Source organism: Pipistrellus kuhlii, unplaced genomic scaffold (genome assembly GCF_014108245.1).
Source record: "Pipistrellus kuhlii isolate mPipKuh1 unplaced genomic scaffold, mPipKuh1.p scaffold_m20_p_7, whole genome shotgun sequence".
In the NCBI taxonomy this organism is placed as follows: Eukaryota; Metazoa; Chordata; class Mammalia; order Chiroptera; family Vespertilionidae; genus Pipistrellus; species Pipistrellus kuhlii.
In genome coordinates this window covers 26,938,744-26,951,426 of record NW_023425573.1, presented here as the reverse complement: position 1 = coordinate 26,951,426, position 12,683 = coordinate 26,938,744, and the positions used below count along the sequence as shown (strand labels likewise).

Genomic DNA, 12,683 nt, shown 5'->3' with positions numbered 1-12,683 from the left:
TCTTTCATATCTCTTTTCTCTCTTCTCTCTCTCTCTCTCTCTCTCTCTCTCTCTCTGTCTCTCTCTGTCTCTCTCTCTCTCTCTCTCTCTCTCTCTCTCTCTCTCTCCCTCTCTCTTTCTCGCTAAAATTAATAAAAACATCTCCTCAAAAACATCTCCTCAGATGAATGTAACTTTTTTTTTTTTCTAAATAAAAAGAGGGATGGCCAGCTTTGCAAGCAGACAGACTTGAGTGTAAGCCCATGTGATACCCTTTATGAGGTACGGAGGTCTGGCAAGTCATTGAACTTGTGTGAGCTTTCATTTCCACCAAGAAGTTGTTCGGGCCATGGCATAATTTCAAAGTCACTGAGAAAGTGTAAGACAGCCACAGCTGCTGGTGGAGGCAGGCATGTAAGGAGTTCTCCCTTCCCATGAACTTGGCTTACCGTTTCTGAGTCGTCTGAAGTCTCCCCCACCACTCACCCATTTGATCCAGCTCTCGGTTTCCTCCTCATGCAGCCGGGACACGGTGCGGGGTAAGAAGCGCACCAATTTTTCTTTGACAATGGAAGAGGTCAGGGTGTCCTCCAGCTCCACCAGGCTTGCGATCACATCTGCAATCTGCCCCGAGCCTTCCACCACCACACAGGGAATTTTACTCTTGATGGAGGTGTTAATGGCCTGAGAGAGAGGAGAAAGAGCTGGTCAGATGAAAGACACACCAACCAGAAACCCAGCTTGGGACCAAGGCTCTAAATCAAAGTGGTTAACCAAACACACTGACATGTCACCCCTGCACTTTCCCTTTGGGGTTTTACTCTTGATCAGAAGCAAACAAAATGTTTGCTATTGGCATTGAATGCAAAAACTACTAATGCCAAAATCCATAATAAGGATACATGTGACTAATTGAAGTTCTCCATCAATAAATGCTTGAAAATATCCCTGTGTACAAAATCGATCATCCCAAATACTGACACCATAGATTTGAATGACAGCATTTGACATTATCATTGCTAGCTTCTCAAATGAAGGCTAGCAATATTCATATTCTTAAGGTCTAAAAACACCTTCAAAGCAGCAGCCACATTGTGTTATATTGATTCATATTTCCCTCCTTGATTAATTTCCCTTGCCCCTTTAATTAAAAGAGAAAAAAAATTATTTCCTTTCACATCCTGTATAAAGACCAGAGCAGCCAGCACAAGAGAGTCAATCAGGTATGAGAATTTTCATCCCTTGACAGTGAGACCATATGAGTACAGTGCTGTGAAGCATCTTCCTTTAGCCAAGACCGAGCATTTTGTTTAAAGCAGATGTTGCCCATACAGTATGTGGTTTCTTCATCAAAGCAAAGAGAGGGCTGATCCACAGACCCACTGGGATGTTTCTCTGCCTCACACTGCACCAGCTATGGCTGTGTTGGGCGGAAGTAGGGGTGATAAAGAGGGCGCTGAGAAAGGAAGGGACAAAGAGTTGGTGTCCTCCCTCTTCCCCTGGGCCTTGCAGCTGCCTGAGCAGAAAGCAGGGACACAGCCTGCTGATCTGGTCATGATTTGATGCTGTAATGGACAAATTTGCATATTACTCTATTATTAGATTAGACTGGAGGCTCGGTGCACAGATTTGTGCACCAGTGGGGTACCTTGGCCTGGCCTGCAGGGATCAGGCTGAAACCAGCTCTCCAACATCCCCCAAGGGGACTCGGATTGGGAGAAGGTGCAGGACAGGCTGAGGGACCCCACTGGTGCATGAATCCATGCAATGAAACTCTAGTTGTTATACAAAAGAATAAATAAAGAGAAGTGCTAGATTATAAAATTTCAAATAACTTTGACAGAAATTGCTTCTAACTATAGAGGTGAACTCTGATAAAAAGAGGAAAGAAGATCAAGGACTTTGGATATCTGTAATCTAACCCTGTCTTAGAGTTAAAACATTAGATTAGGGGAAAAGGGGGGATATGCAAGCCAACCTGGAAATTAACTAAAAGAGAGAAGTAAAATTACTTCCTTATGCTGTCCTATTCCTGAAAAGGTGCGATCATAAATGTGATGCTCATGCCTTTGAATACTCACCCACATGTGGCCACACTAATGCTCTCTGAGAAGTTGGGACAGATGTCTAGTTGGATCAGTAATGTCAAGTCTAAAGTGGGAAGTAGAATTCTTGCTCACTGCTCAACAATGCAGGTCAGAATCATTCTAGAAGCTTCCCACGATCTCAGAATCACATAAGGTTTCAGATTCCTTCACATGGGACTCTCAGACTTTGCATGCCAAGAAAGCATGTGGGTGGGTAAGCTCAATATATGGGACGGGATTTTGGTGTCAGTCTTTGTGTGTCTAATCACAACTCATCTCCACACAGATAGGGTGGCATGCAGATACTTGCTGGTTATGATCCTTAAGTCTCATGAGTTCATGCCAATCCTTGTCTTTGGCAGGCTGATGGCCAAAGCCAACAATGAGTATTCAAACTGGTCATGATGCTGCAAATTCTCTTCCTAAATCTTAGCTGAGGAGACAATCTAAGCCTGGTGGGGAAACACTATGTGGTGGGAAAGATGCTACTGACTTGCTCTAGGGAAAATAGTCGGGTTAGATTAGGTGAGTTCCCAAACCTTGAAAATACAAATTAGATGAGTGAACTTGTTAACCAATCTTCTAGAAAACCCAACCAAGACTCACTTTTAAAGTCTCTCTTCCACCTCCTTGGGCAAAGCACACAATGGGGACCTTGCCACCATAGTTGGAATCTGTAAAACATGAATGTAAAACTTATTTTGGGACTCATTAAAAATACTCAGTGTATAATAATCTATTTGATAAATTTTTAATGACCATCTACATTTTGGTCACAATCCCACATTTGAAACTAATGATACACATAAAATATTTTAACCAAATAAACAATACCTATTCTTTATTTAAAAAAATAAATAAATAAAAGGACACCTACGACCAGGAACAGTAGGACTAGGAGCTTCTTCCCTGTGAGCCCTGGGTGTGGGGTGATGGCTACAAACCTCACGGACTTCACCATTTACCCCTTCATCACGCTAGATGTGTTTTTGTGTCTCAAGCTGCTATTTGGTCATGCTGCAATTTGTCACTGGTATTTAAAATGCTAGAGTCTGTAAATGATTTATTTTTGCTAACATATATTAGGCCAGGTTCAAGTTTACCCTCATAATAAAAACACTCACTCATTTGCATAATCCTATGCTTTTCTGAGCTGGTGAAAAATTTTCATAACTATTTATTCTCTCAAGGGAGAGCATTGCATATAGAAATGTTTTTCCTTCTTGTATGTCCCATTGATGAAAGTGTAAAGCTGAGAACATCTTCAGCAATTCCCTGTTACAAAATAGATCACTAAATCACGAGCAAATCTGGTTCCACAACAGAACACATCTCAACAACAGGAAGAAAGAGAGTGGTTCCTTTTCCATGGCAAATAAATTCTGCATTCTCCCCTTATTAGGTGGCTCTTTTACATAGAAGTAACCAGATGCAAAGAAGTAAACCACTCAACTATTAAACCAGCAGGTTGGTTTTTATCATTTCTATGTCAGCTAATGACACTGTTTTGTGAGCTCTTATTTGCCATTAGGGATTTTATTTATTCTGAGCTGTTGTTTAGCAGAAGAGACAGCAGGCTGTCTATGCTAACACACTAGAAGGGGACAAGGCAGCATTTGTCATTGCTCCAGTCTGTTGAAGAGTACCTAGCCCAGTGACCCTGGCAAAGCACTCCTAATATGTTGAAGAAAGAAGAGATATAACAGCTCTTCTTTGGGAATAGGAGATTAATCGGGTGGGTTCACCGTGCTTCACTCAATAACTGGTCGCTACTGTTGTTAACGCTACTGCTGCTGCTCTTGTTAGTATATGTGTCCAGTGTTCTGCTCCCTGAGTCCTGACCTTGAATGGTGCGCTCAGAGATGTACTTCTCCAGCTGATTCCGGAGCTTCGCCTCCACTGTAGGATGTCCATGGCAGCCATTGTCCACCAGCAGGAGGTGGGTGTGATTGTTGTCCAGGATGTACAGAGGGTCCCTCTTGAAGTCATCCATAATGTACTGAGCTGAAAAGTAGCCCTGGAAAGCACACAGAAGCTTGTCTTTGAGACTCTGTTTGTCGGCCAAGATGCGTGATGTTATTTTTATAGCTTCCTCTGAAGGCTAACCTTTTGCGTTCAGCTACATTGATACCTCTTCCCAGATTCTTAAGTTCAGATCATCTTAGAGATTGTATAGTTACAGGCCTTCATTTTAGTATAAAGAAATGAAGGTTCAAAATGGTTGGGTCACTTGTCTTTTATCACATAAGTGACCAGTGACAGTGCAAAGGTCAGCTTCCCAATCCAGTTCCTGTTCCAAAACCTGTGCTCTTTTGAGTAAATTCATTGAAATTGATAGCATTCATAAAAGAATAGCAATATATATATATATATATACACACACACATTCAGACACACACATATATATTCACACACATATACACAGATACACATACACATGTATTTGTGTGTGTACCTGTATATATGTAGAAGTGAACTTTGATATGCACAAATATATATTTGCTTACAATCTATCATATGGAAAGACCTGTGCCAGGGTTTAGGGGATTAGAAAATGAATTTGTTGTTGTTGTTGTTGTTGCTGTTAATCCTCACCTGAGGATTTTTTTTTCATTGATTTTTTTTAGAGAGAATGGAAGAAATGGGTGGGGGAGAGAGAGAAACATCAATCAGTTACCTCTCATATGTGCCTGACTGAAGATCTAACCCACAACTTAGGTATGTGCCCTGATTGAGAATCAAACCTGCAAGTTTTTGGTGTACAGGACCATGTTCCAACCAACTGAGACACCAGTCAGGGCTGGTGGGAACAGATTTTAATGAACTGAACACATCCATTGGCAGCTCCTTCCCAGGAATTCTTAGATTATGTCATCCTTGCTTTTAATTCCTCAGGTTCCAAAGGCCTTTCTTGCAAGGCCAACTTTCCCATGAGTTAATGCCATCACAGAGCCCCAGCGTTCAGGCCAGAGCCCCACACCCTGATCTTTCTCCCACATGACCTCAGAGACCTCCTCCTATCCCACCCATACCTCAACATCACAATTCCTGATGAGTGTGTCCCTGTTGGAGACCATGCCCCAAGCTGCTATTCCAATGGCCACAATGTTCTCCTCTGAATTCCTGCTGATGGTGTTGTCTCTCACCACTTCCCCGATGAACTTCATCAGGCCATAATGGGTGCCTCCAGTGAGAATCCAAGCGCCTATCAATGAGGGAGAAAGCAAAGGCTCAGCTGGCTTTGAGTAAAGTTCCTGTCCTGTGCTCACAGTTGGCCACATCCCCCTTTCAAATGAGGCCACGAGAAGTGAAGTACCACCCCACGTGCCCCACGCTAAGTGCAGGCAGATGACTGACTTCCCATCTCTGGGTCCTCACATCATCTCAGTAGATGTTCCAGGCCAGGGGTTTTGTCATGATGCCTACGACTGACTTTCAGATGGTTCCAAAAATATCATAATATGTACAATAGATATTTTTGGAAAGAGAATTGTGGGAAAATGTTAACAACTGGTGTGTTTAAGTGAAGAGTTATAGTCATTCATTGTATTATTCTTATAATTCTTCTGAAGGAATTTTCATAATAAAAAGTAAAAAAGAAAACAATGCTGCCCTGGCCAGTGTGGCTCAGTTGGTTGGGCATCATCCCATGCACCAAAAGGTTGCTGCTTCGATTCCTGGTCAGGGCGGATGCCGAGGTTGCAGGCTCAATCCCCCATCACAGGCATGGGGTGGGGGGGGGGGGGCAGCCATCGATGTCTCTCTTTCTCTCTTCCTCTTATTTCCTCTCTCTAAAATCAATTAAAAAATATTTTTTAAAATAAAAAATGCTAAGCTAATATTTCAAGTAATAAAGCCCCATTTATTTGTTTTGATCTTCATCAAATCTGGTGATTATGGCCTGCTATTTCCAAAAGTCCATTCCTGATATAAAGAGCAAATAAATAAATTGCTCTTTGATTTTTCAGAATATCCTGGGTAAAATTTTTTATGTAGAAATAAGAAAATTAAAGCTTAAACATTTAAAGAAAACATTAAATTACCCTCAAGGAAGCACCTTAACACTGATTGTAAAGTTAGTTTGTGAACCACAGCACCCCCACAGCTGCCAGAGCTCCCTGTCCATTCATTTAAGGTCCTCACTTTTTACAAGAGAATGATTAATTATCTAATTCTAGAGCATCTGGATTCTGCGCACAAACTGTCCCTGAAGAGGAGCGCACCTTTGGACTGAGCGATGTAAATCAGGCGGCTGAAGATCTTACGCATGCGTGGCTTCAGGGCGAAGTTTTTGGCACCTCCGGTCACAGAAATCACAAGGTTGGGCGTTTTCAGGTGCCAGTGCTGGGTCAGCAGCTCGTACAGGATTTCCGCATCAGTGTCGCAGGACAATCGGATATACTGTGGGAAGGGGGAAGCGTCAAGGTGGGCACGTGTTCTCCTGGCCACCAGGGATCCCCGGGCTTACCTGCTCCAAGGGACCCAGCTAAGTACAGTCCCCATGGGGAAGTGGAAGGAGAGCAGCAGATGGGGGCATGCAGGTGCCGCCAAAGTGCCCTCCAAGCCAGCTGGAGGACTTGGAACTTTATCCTAAGGGCATATGTGCAGTGTTTTCAGCAGAGCAGACATGGGTGGGGTTTAGTTATGTTTTAGGGTTTTCTTCAGGGATAGAGATGACTACAGACTGAGGAACAAGGCTGAGGGAGGGGGAGCTGTGGGAGGCTAGACACAGTGCTGGCCAATTCAGGGCAGAGATCCCGGGAAGAGACAGCAATGCAGGGAGCTGGGTCACATTCCAGGGCTGCAAGGACAGGGATTGGGGTGGGAGTGGAGGGGTGGATGGAGGGAGTCAAGGCCCAGGTTTCAGCCACCTGTGAGTGTTCTGTCATTGAGAGAGAGGAAAGGGGAGGATTTGAGGAGACACTGTTAAGGATCATGTAACTTTGCTGTAAAACCCCATGGAAGAGCCTGCAAAGTGGGTGGGGTGTGCAGTGGGGGTGTGCAGACCTTATTCAGGGCCATATGCATACTCAAGAATGCCATATGCCAAAAGGAACAGGACAATTCATCCGTCCGCTTGCAGCAGTGAGAGTCAGCATGCGTGTCATAGGAGTGCCTGCGGGGGCAGACAGGCCGCTGGGTGCGGAGCCGGTCATCACCTGAGGCTCCAAAGGCCTTTCTTGCAAGGCCAACTTTCCAGCTGCACATAATCTAACCACAGTTTTTATACTTTTACTAGAGGCCCGATGCATGAAATTCGTAGGCCTTCCTTCTCCCGGCTTTTGGTACCAGCTTGTCTCTGGCACTGGGGACCCAGGCTTCCCTCACAGCCCCAGCTTGGTCCAGAAGGACATCCAGAAGGATGTCCAATCTAATTAGCATATTATGCTTTTATTATTATAGATAAGGTTTCTCTTTTTCTGTGATAGCTTTTGGACTGACCACCTATCTCCCATACTCCAAGGTAACTCAAAGTAGCCCGCATTTTTTATCCTAAATAATTGCTATATTAGCTAGTTAGGGTAGAGAACCATTGCTTACCTTCCCTTTCTTCCCCATAGTCTCAAACTGAATATCCCCAAAGGCATCAGTCGGAAACTCCTTGGTGTGTTTCTTGTAATTCCATTTCTCGTTCTGGTTGATCTGGGTGCCTTCGATGTGCTGGCTCTGGGCGTAGCCACACTTGCACACATTTTCCCTGAGCGGAATGACATTGATGAGTAAGCTCATACCAGTGACCGAAGAGAGAGCCTTAGTTTTTCTGATGCTCACCTTCTACTTCACACAAAGTAAGAACACTCATCTATTAAGAACCTTTGATACTCTGAGGCACTACACCAGGTGTTTACGTGTTACCCCACTGAATCTTTACCACACCCATGACGAATATTTTGCTAGCATTTTTAGGATAAGAGATTTCAGATCAGTAAAGAGAACAATTGGCTCAAGGCCATGCAGTGAGCAGGCAGCCAGGCCAAGGTTGGACTTGGGCTAATTCTAATGCCTCTGCTCTTACTTATCCTTATACCCTCCTCTGTTCCTACCTCCGCTCAGCAGAGAGTTGGTGCTTTAATTATAAACTACAACAGCAACTCTCCCATAAGTTAACAGCTAGACTCTTTTTCAGCAGGTAAAGAGAAAAGACAGAGGGGAACTAGACAAGAGGGAGGTGGGACCACACTGTGCACTGGGGTCCCTGTGCATCTTCTGTGGGACAGATCAGTAGGAAGTCCACTAGTTCACTCGCTCATTGGCTAACATTCACAGAGGACCTCCCTCGGGCAGAGCTGCTGGGGGCTGCTCCCAAGACTTTGGTAACCCAGCCTTGATGCTCTAGCACACAGGAGACTCACAGCAGATGAACACCTGATTAGAAGGGAAGGCCTGACAGAGAGCCAGTCCGATTGCATGTGTACACATGCCCAATGTCACCTGCCAACTACTACAAAATGGCAACATGCATTGCCATGGGCCTCTGAGAGGAGAAGGGGTCCCGGGCTTGTGGAAGGGCTGAAGAGGGCCACAGCCTTTGTTGGAGCCTTTACCGATGATTGCCAAAGCTAAACATATATAACAAAATGATTTCGCTCCGGGGACCAACTTCAAGCTACTTGCCAAATTCCTCCTGCTCATGCATTTCTGAGAACTGCAAGATGGAAACAACTTCAATAATGGACTAGTGATCATTTGTTTGTTTGTTGAAATGGTATTGAATAATTTACATTCGAACATGGAAGCAAAAACGGAGGGAAAACAGTTGCTTACGTGGCCTTAGAGTCTTTGGTAAAGAAGACACACTCCCGTTTCTTAAAGTTTGCTTCAATAAAATTCACCAAGTCCTTTGGAGAAAGAACATTGGACAGCACATTACCAGTTTATCCTCCCCCTGCTGTGACTAACAAACACTGAAATGACCTGCGCCTACTTCAAATGTTCTAAGACTTTTTACTACATATTCATAGCATCCTCAACCGTTCATGCTTTTAGAGTGCACAGAGTTTGTAAAAAGAGGCATTTGTTTAAATTTTTATAACTAAATGTAAATTTTTCTTAAAAATTACTTGCAGTTATCTTGTAAGAAAGTCATAATATATACACTGAGTGGCCAGATTATTATTATGTGTTGCCAGATTAATATATATATATTAATATATATATATATATATATATATCCCCAAAGGCATCAGTCGGAAACTCCTTGGTGTGTTTCTTGTAATTCCATTTCTCGTTCATATATATATATGCCTGGCAGTGGGTGGTGGAGTTCAGATCAGAGGCTGTCCTGCCTGGGGAAAGAGCGCCTTGGCAACCCAAACCCACTACCCTCAGGTCCCGGGCACTGGCAGCTGGAGTTCTCAGACCATCACACAAGGTAGTCCTCCCAAGTCAGGCTGCTGGCACCAATGCCAGCCCTGACTCCTCACCCCCAGGGAGGCCATCTCCAGACCTGCATCACAAAAACGGAGGGCGGGGCAGCCCCTCTCCTGGAACAAGGTCCGTGGTGCACCAGCACCCGAGTCAGCTTCCATCCAGAAAGGCTGGAGAGGACAGCACAGCAGAGGCCAGCCACCACGTCCCTCTCCCCTGTGTGCTCCTCACAGGGCCAGGTGAGACCAGGGGCAACATCTAAGAAGGAACCCAGAGGGGGCAGGGAGCACCCGCCTCTGTTTTCCTACAGCTCCCTGATGTGTCCCAGGTCAGCCCATGGAACCACAGCCATGTGCCTAGCACGTGGGAGACAGCCTTCTCCGGCACCCCACCCCCCAGGCCCGCTCATCCAATAGCAACGACGGGAGTGTCTGTGCAACCTGAGGGCCACGTGGCCGCTGGCTGGGAACAGGTGAGACGCTTTGGCAAGAACAAACCAAGGCCCAGCCTTAGAGTAAAAGAAAAGGACTTAGAATCAAGAATCGTTTCTGAGGTGATCCACCAGGGCTGCAAGCAAGAACACTGAGCACTGAATATTAAGCTGATTATTAAAAGGTTAGCATTTACATGTTCATAAAAGTCGATTAAGAAATGCATAATTCAGCCGAAACCGGTTTGGCTCAGTGGTAGAGCGTCGGTCTGTGGACTGAAAGGTCCCGGGTTCGATTCCGGTCCAGGGCATGTACATTGGTTGCGGGCACATCTCCGGTAGGGGGTGTGCAAGAGGCAGCTGGTAGATGTTTCTCTCTCATCGACGTTTCTAGCTCTCTATCTTTCTCCCTTCCTCTCTGTAAAAATATCAATAAAATATTTTAATGCATAATTCAAAAAGAAAAAAGAAACACATAATTCAACAACTTACTAAGGTTACAAAGGGTTGCATGAGAAACAACACAGAAACGAAAATGCTTCTCCATTCAACAAAAATAACCTACAGGACAAAATACTACATATTGAGATGTCATCTTTCTAAAGAAGGGGCATTGGTCCCCAGAGAATCCTGAGTGCCAAAGTGATGCTTTCTGACAGGAGGGCAGCTGCTGGGCGCCCCAGACTCACGCTCTCGCTGTAGGACACGTCCGTGCTCCGGGACATGCTGGAGTACAGGGTCCGCGTGCTGTCCAGCGTGCCGTTCCTCCTGCTCCTCATGCTGAGCCTGGCACCCTCGAAAGACATCTGTTCTCCTGTGGAGAATGGAGGTGGGAGGTGCTGAGTGTGGATCACAGGCAAGAAAATGGCTTCCTTGAAAGCTTTATCACAGCCCTAACCTTGCCCTCTCCTCTCCACCCTTTGCTGAGTGCCCAGGCTCAGCCCACAGCCCCGAGGGACAATTGTAGCTATTCCTCTGCTCCTCTCCCTCCCTCAGTTTCACCTCTGGACCCAGCTTCATCCTTTGTCCTTCCATGGGTCTCTGGTATGGGTCTCTGGTCCCTCCTGCCGAGGGCTGGGGCCTCTTGGGGTTCCCTTTCCTCAGTGTGATGCGCGTCACAGACCACCACACCCTGTGACTTCAAAATAGCTAATTCTCTCCGAAATTGGTTTGTCTCAGTGGATAGAGCGTCTGCCTGCAGACTGAAAGGTCCCAGGTTCGATTCCAGTCAGGGGCATGTACCTTGGTTGCGGGCACATACCCAGTGGGGGTTGAGGGGTGGGGTGCAGGAGGCGGCTGGTCGATGTTTCTCTCTCATCGATGTTTCTAACTCTCTATCCCTTTCAATTCCTCTCTGTGTAAAATCAATAAAATATATTTTTAAAAAATAGCTACTTCTATGTTCATGGGTTTGGAGTAAAGAGAACTTACAGAACCAACTGTAACTAGCAGCTTATATCAGCCAGAGCAGTGGTCAACAAACTGCGGCTCTCGAGCCACATGCGGCTCTTTGGCCTCTTGAGGTTTTAGCAAAGGCCAGCTTAGGAGCAATCTAATTAAGTTAATAACAGTGTACCTACCTATATAGTTTAAATTTAAAAAATTTGGCTCTCAAAATGAATTTAATTGTTGTACTGTTGATATTTGGCTCTGTTGACTAATGAGTTTTCCCACCACTGAGCCAGAGGATAGGGCTGTCAAGTGAGGAGAGGAATCCTGGCCCTGACACCTGCAAGTGAAAGGGGAGCAGGACCTTGCAGAAGAGGGTGGTAGGGCCTGAGGGTCAGCCTACCCTTTCTGGTCCCCTGAGACTCAAAGTGGCCCGTGGGCCCCAGGGACACTGGCAATGCCCTCGCAGGCTGAGGTACAGGCTGTACCTGGGCATCACAGAAGCCTCAGCTCCCATAAAGACCCCCAGAGCTGCCCTCCACTCCTCACACTCAGGACCTGCCCCTCCCACTCGGACCCTTTGCCCCTGTCTCCCAAAGCCCATATCCCAGGCTGCAAACCAAAACCATTATGTCCCTGCGCTGTCCACAGACACAGTAAACAGGACATTTCTAGGACGAAGGCATCAGCCATCCTGCACATCCCTGTTACCACAGTCTCTCCTGGCACCCAGCTCCCCAGAGGCCCAGTACCCCTCTGTCACCTCCACCTCCTTCACCCACCCTGCCTCTCCCAGGGTTCTGTTCCTCATATGGGCCCAGCCTTTCTCATCCTCAGTCCCCCCTCCTCCTCCCAGACCCTCTCCTGGTTATCTCCTGCTCATCCTCTCACAAATCACTTCTTCAGGGAGGTCCCCTGTGATGCCCAGGCTGGCTCAGGGGCCCAGTGACCTCTCCACCTGTTGTGACTACTCTGATTTGTTTCATGAGCCCTGTGGCCCGTCAGCTTGCTGACGTCAGGGACCAGATGGATCTCGTTTGGCACTACCTTCCCGAGGCTGGCACAGTGCACGTGGTAGCTCTGCACAAATACTTAGTGAGTGAATAATTTAAAGGAACAAATACCCTCACACACCCTCCAAATCCTCCTTTGGTTTGTAGACTAATTCCCCATCCTCAATATGGAAAGGACTAAGACCCACGCTCAGCCACGTGGTGCCTGGGCTCCTGGCCACATGAGCCTGACTCCTGTGTCCAGATCGCCTGCCGTCCCAAGCCAGCCTTCGACTCTCCCACCCACACGGCCTAGATGTTTCCTTAAACCTCCCTGGGAAAGGGCAGTCCCGGCTGTTTAAAACAATGATGCTCCTTTTACTTCTCTCCCCAGGCATTTTGAAGAGATGCCTAGGGTATTAATTGGTGCTTTACATA

At 46.0% G+C, this 12,683-nt stretch overlaps 1 protein-coding gene across 1 annotated transcript in view; it reads right to left on the bottom strand.

The window, feature by feature from the left end:
* TRPM8 (transient receptor potential cation channel subfamily M member 8) overlaps positions 1-7,921 on the bottom strand; it is a 42,837-nt gene extending 34,916 nt beyond the window's left edge. Inside the window, exons 1-6 of the mRNA XM_036421732.2 lie at positions 7,608-7,921; positions 6,290-6,467; positions 5,099-5,271; positions 3,909-4,083; positions 2,673-2,740; positions 466-663 (exon numbers count right to left, since the gene is read on the bottom strand). Coding sequence (XP_036277625.2) covers positions 466-663; positions 2,673-2,740; positions 3,909-4,083; positions 5,099-5,271; positions 6,290-6,467; positions 7,608-7,796 — 981 coding nt within the window. The 5' untranslated portion in view covers positions 7,797-7,921. The remainder of the gene's footprint in view (positions 1-465; positions 664-2,672; positions 2,741-3,908; positions 4,084-5,098; positions 5,272-6,289; positions 6,468-7,607) is intronic.
* Positions 7,922-12,683: the final 4,762 nt, after the last annotated feature.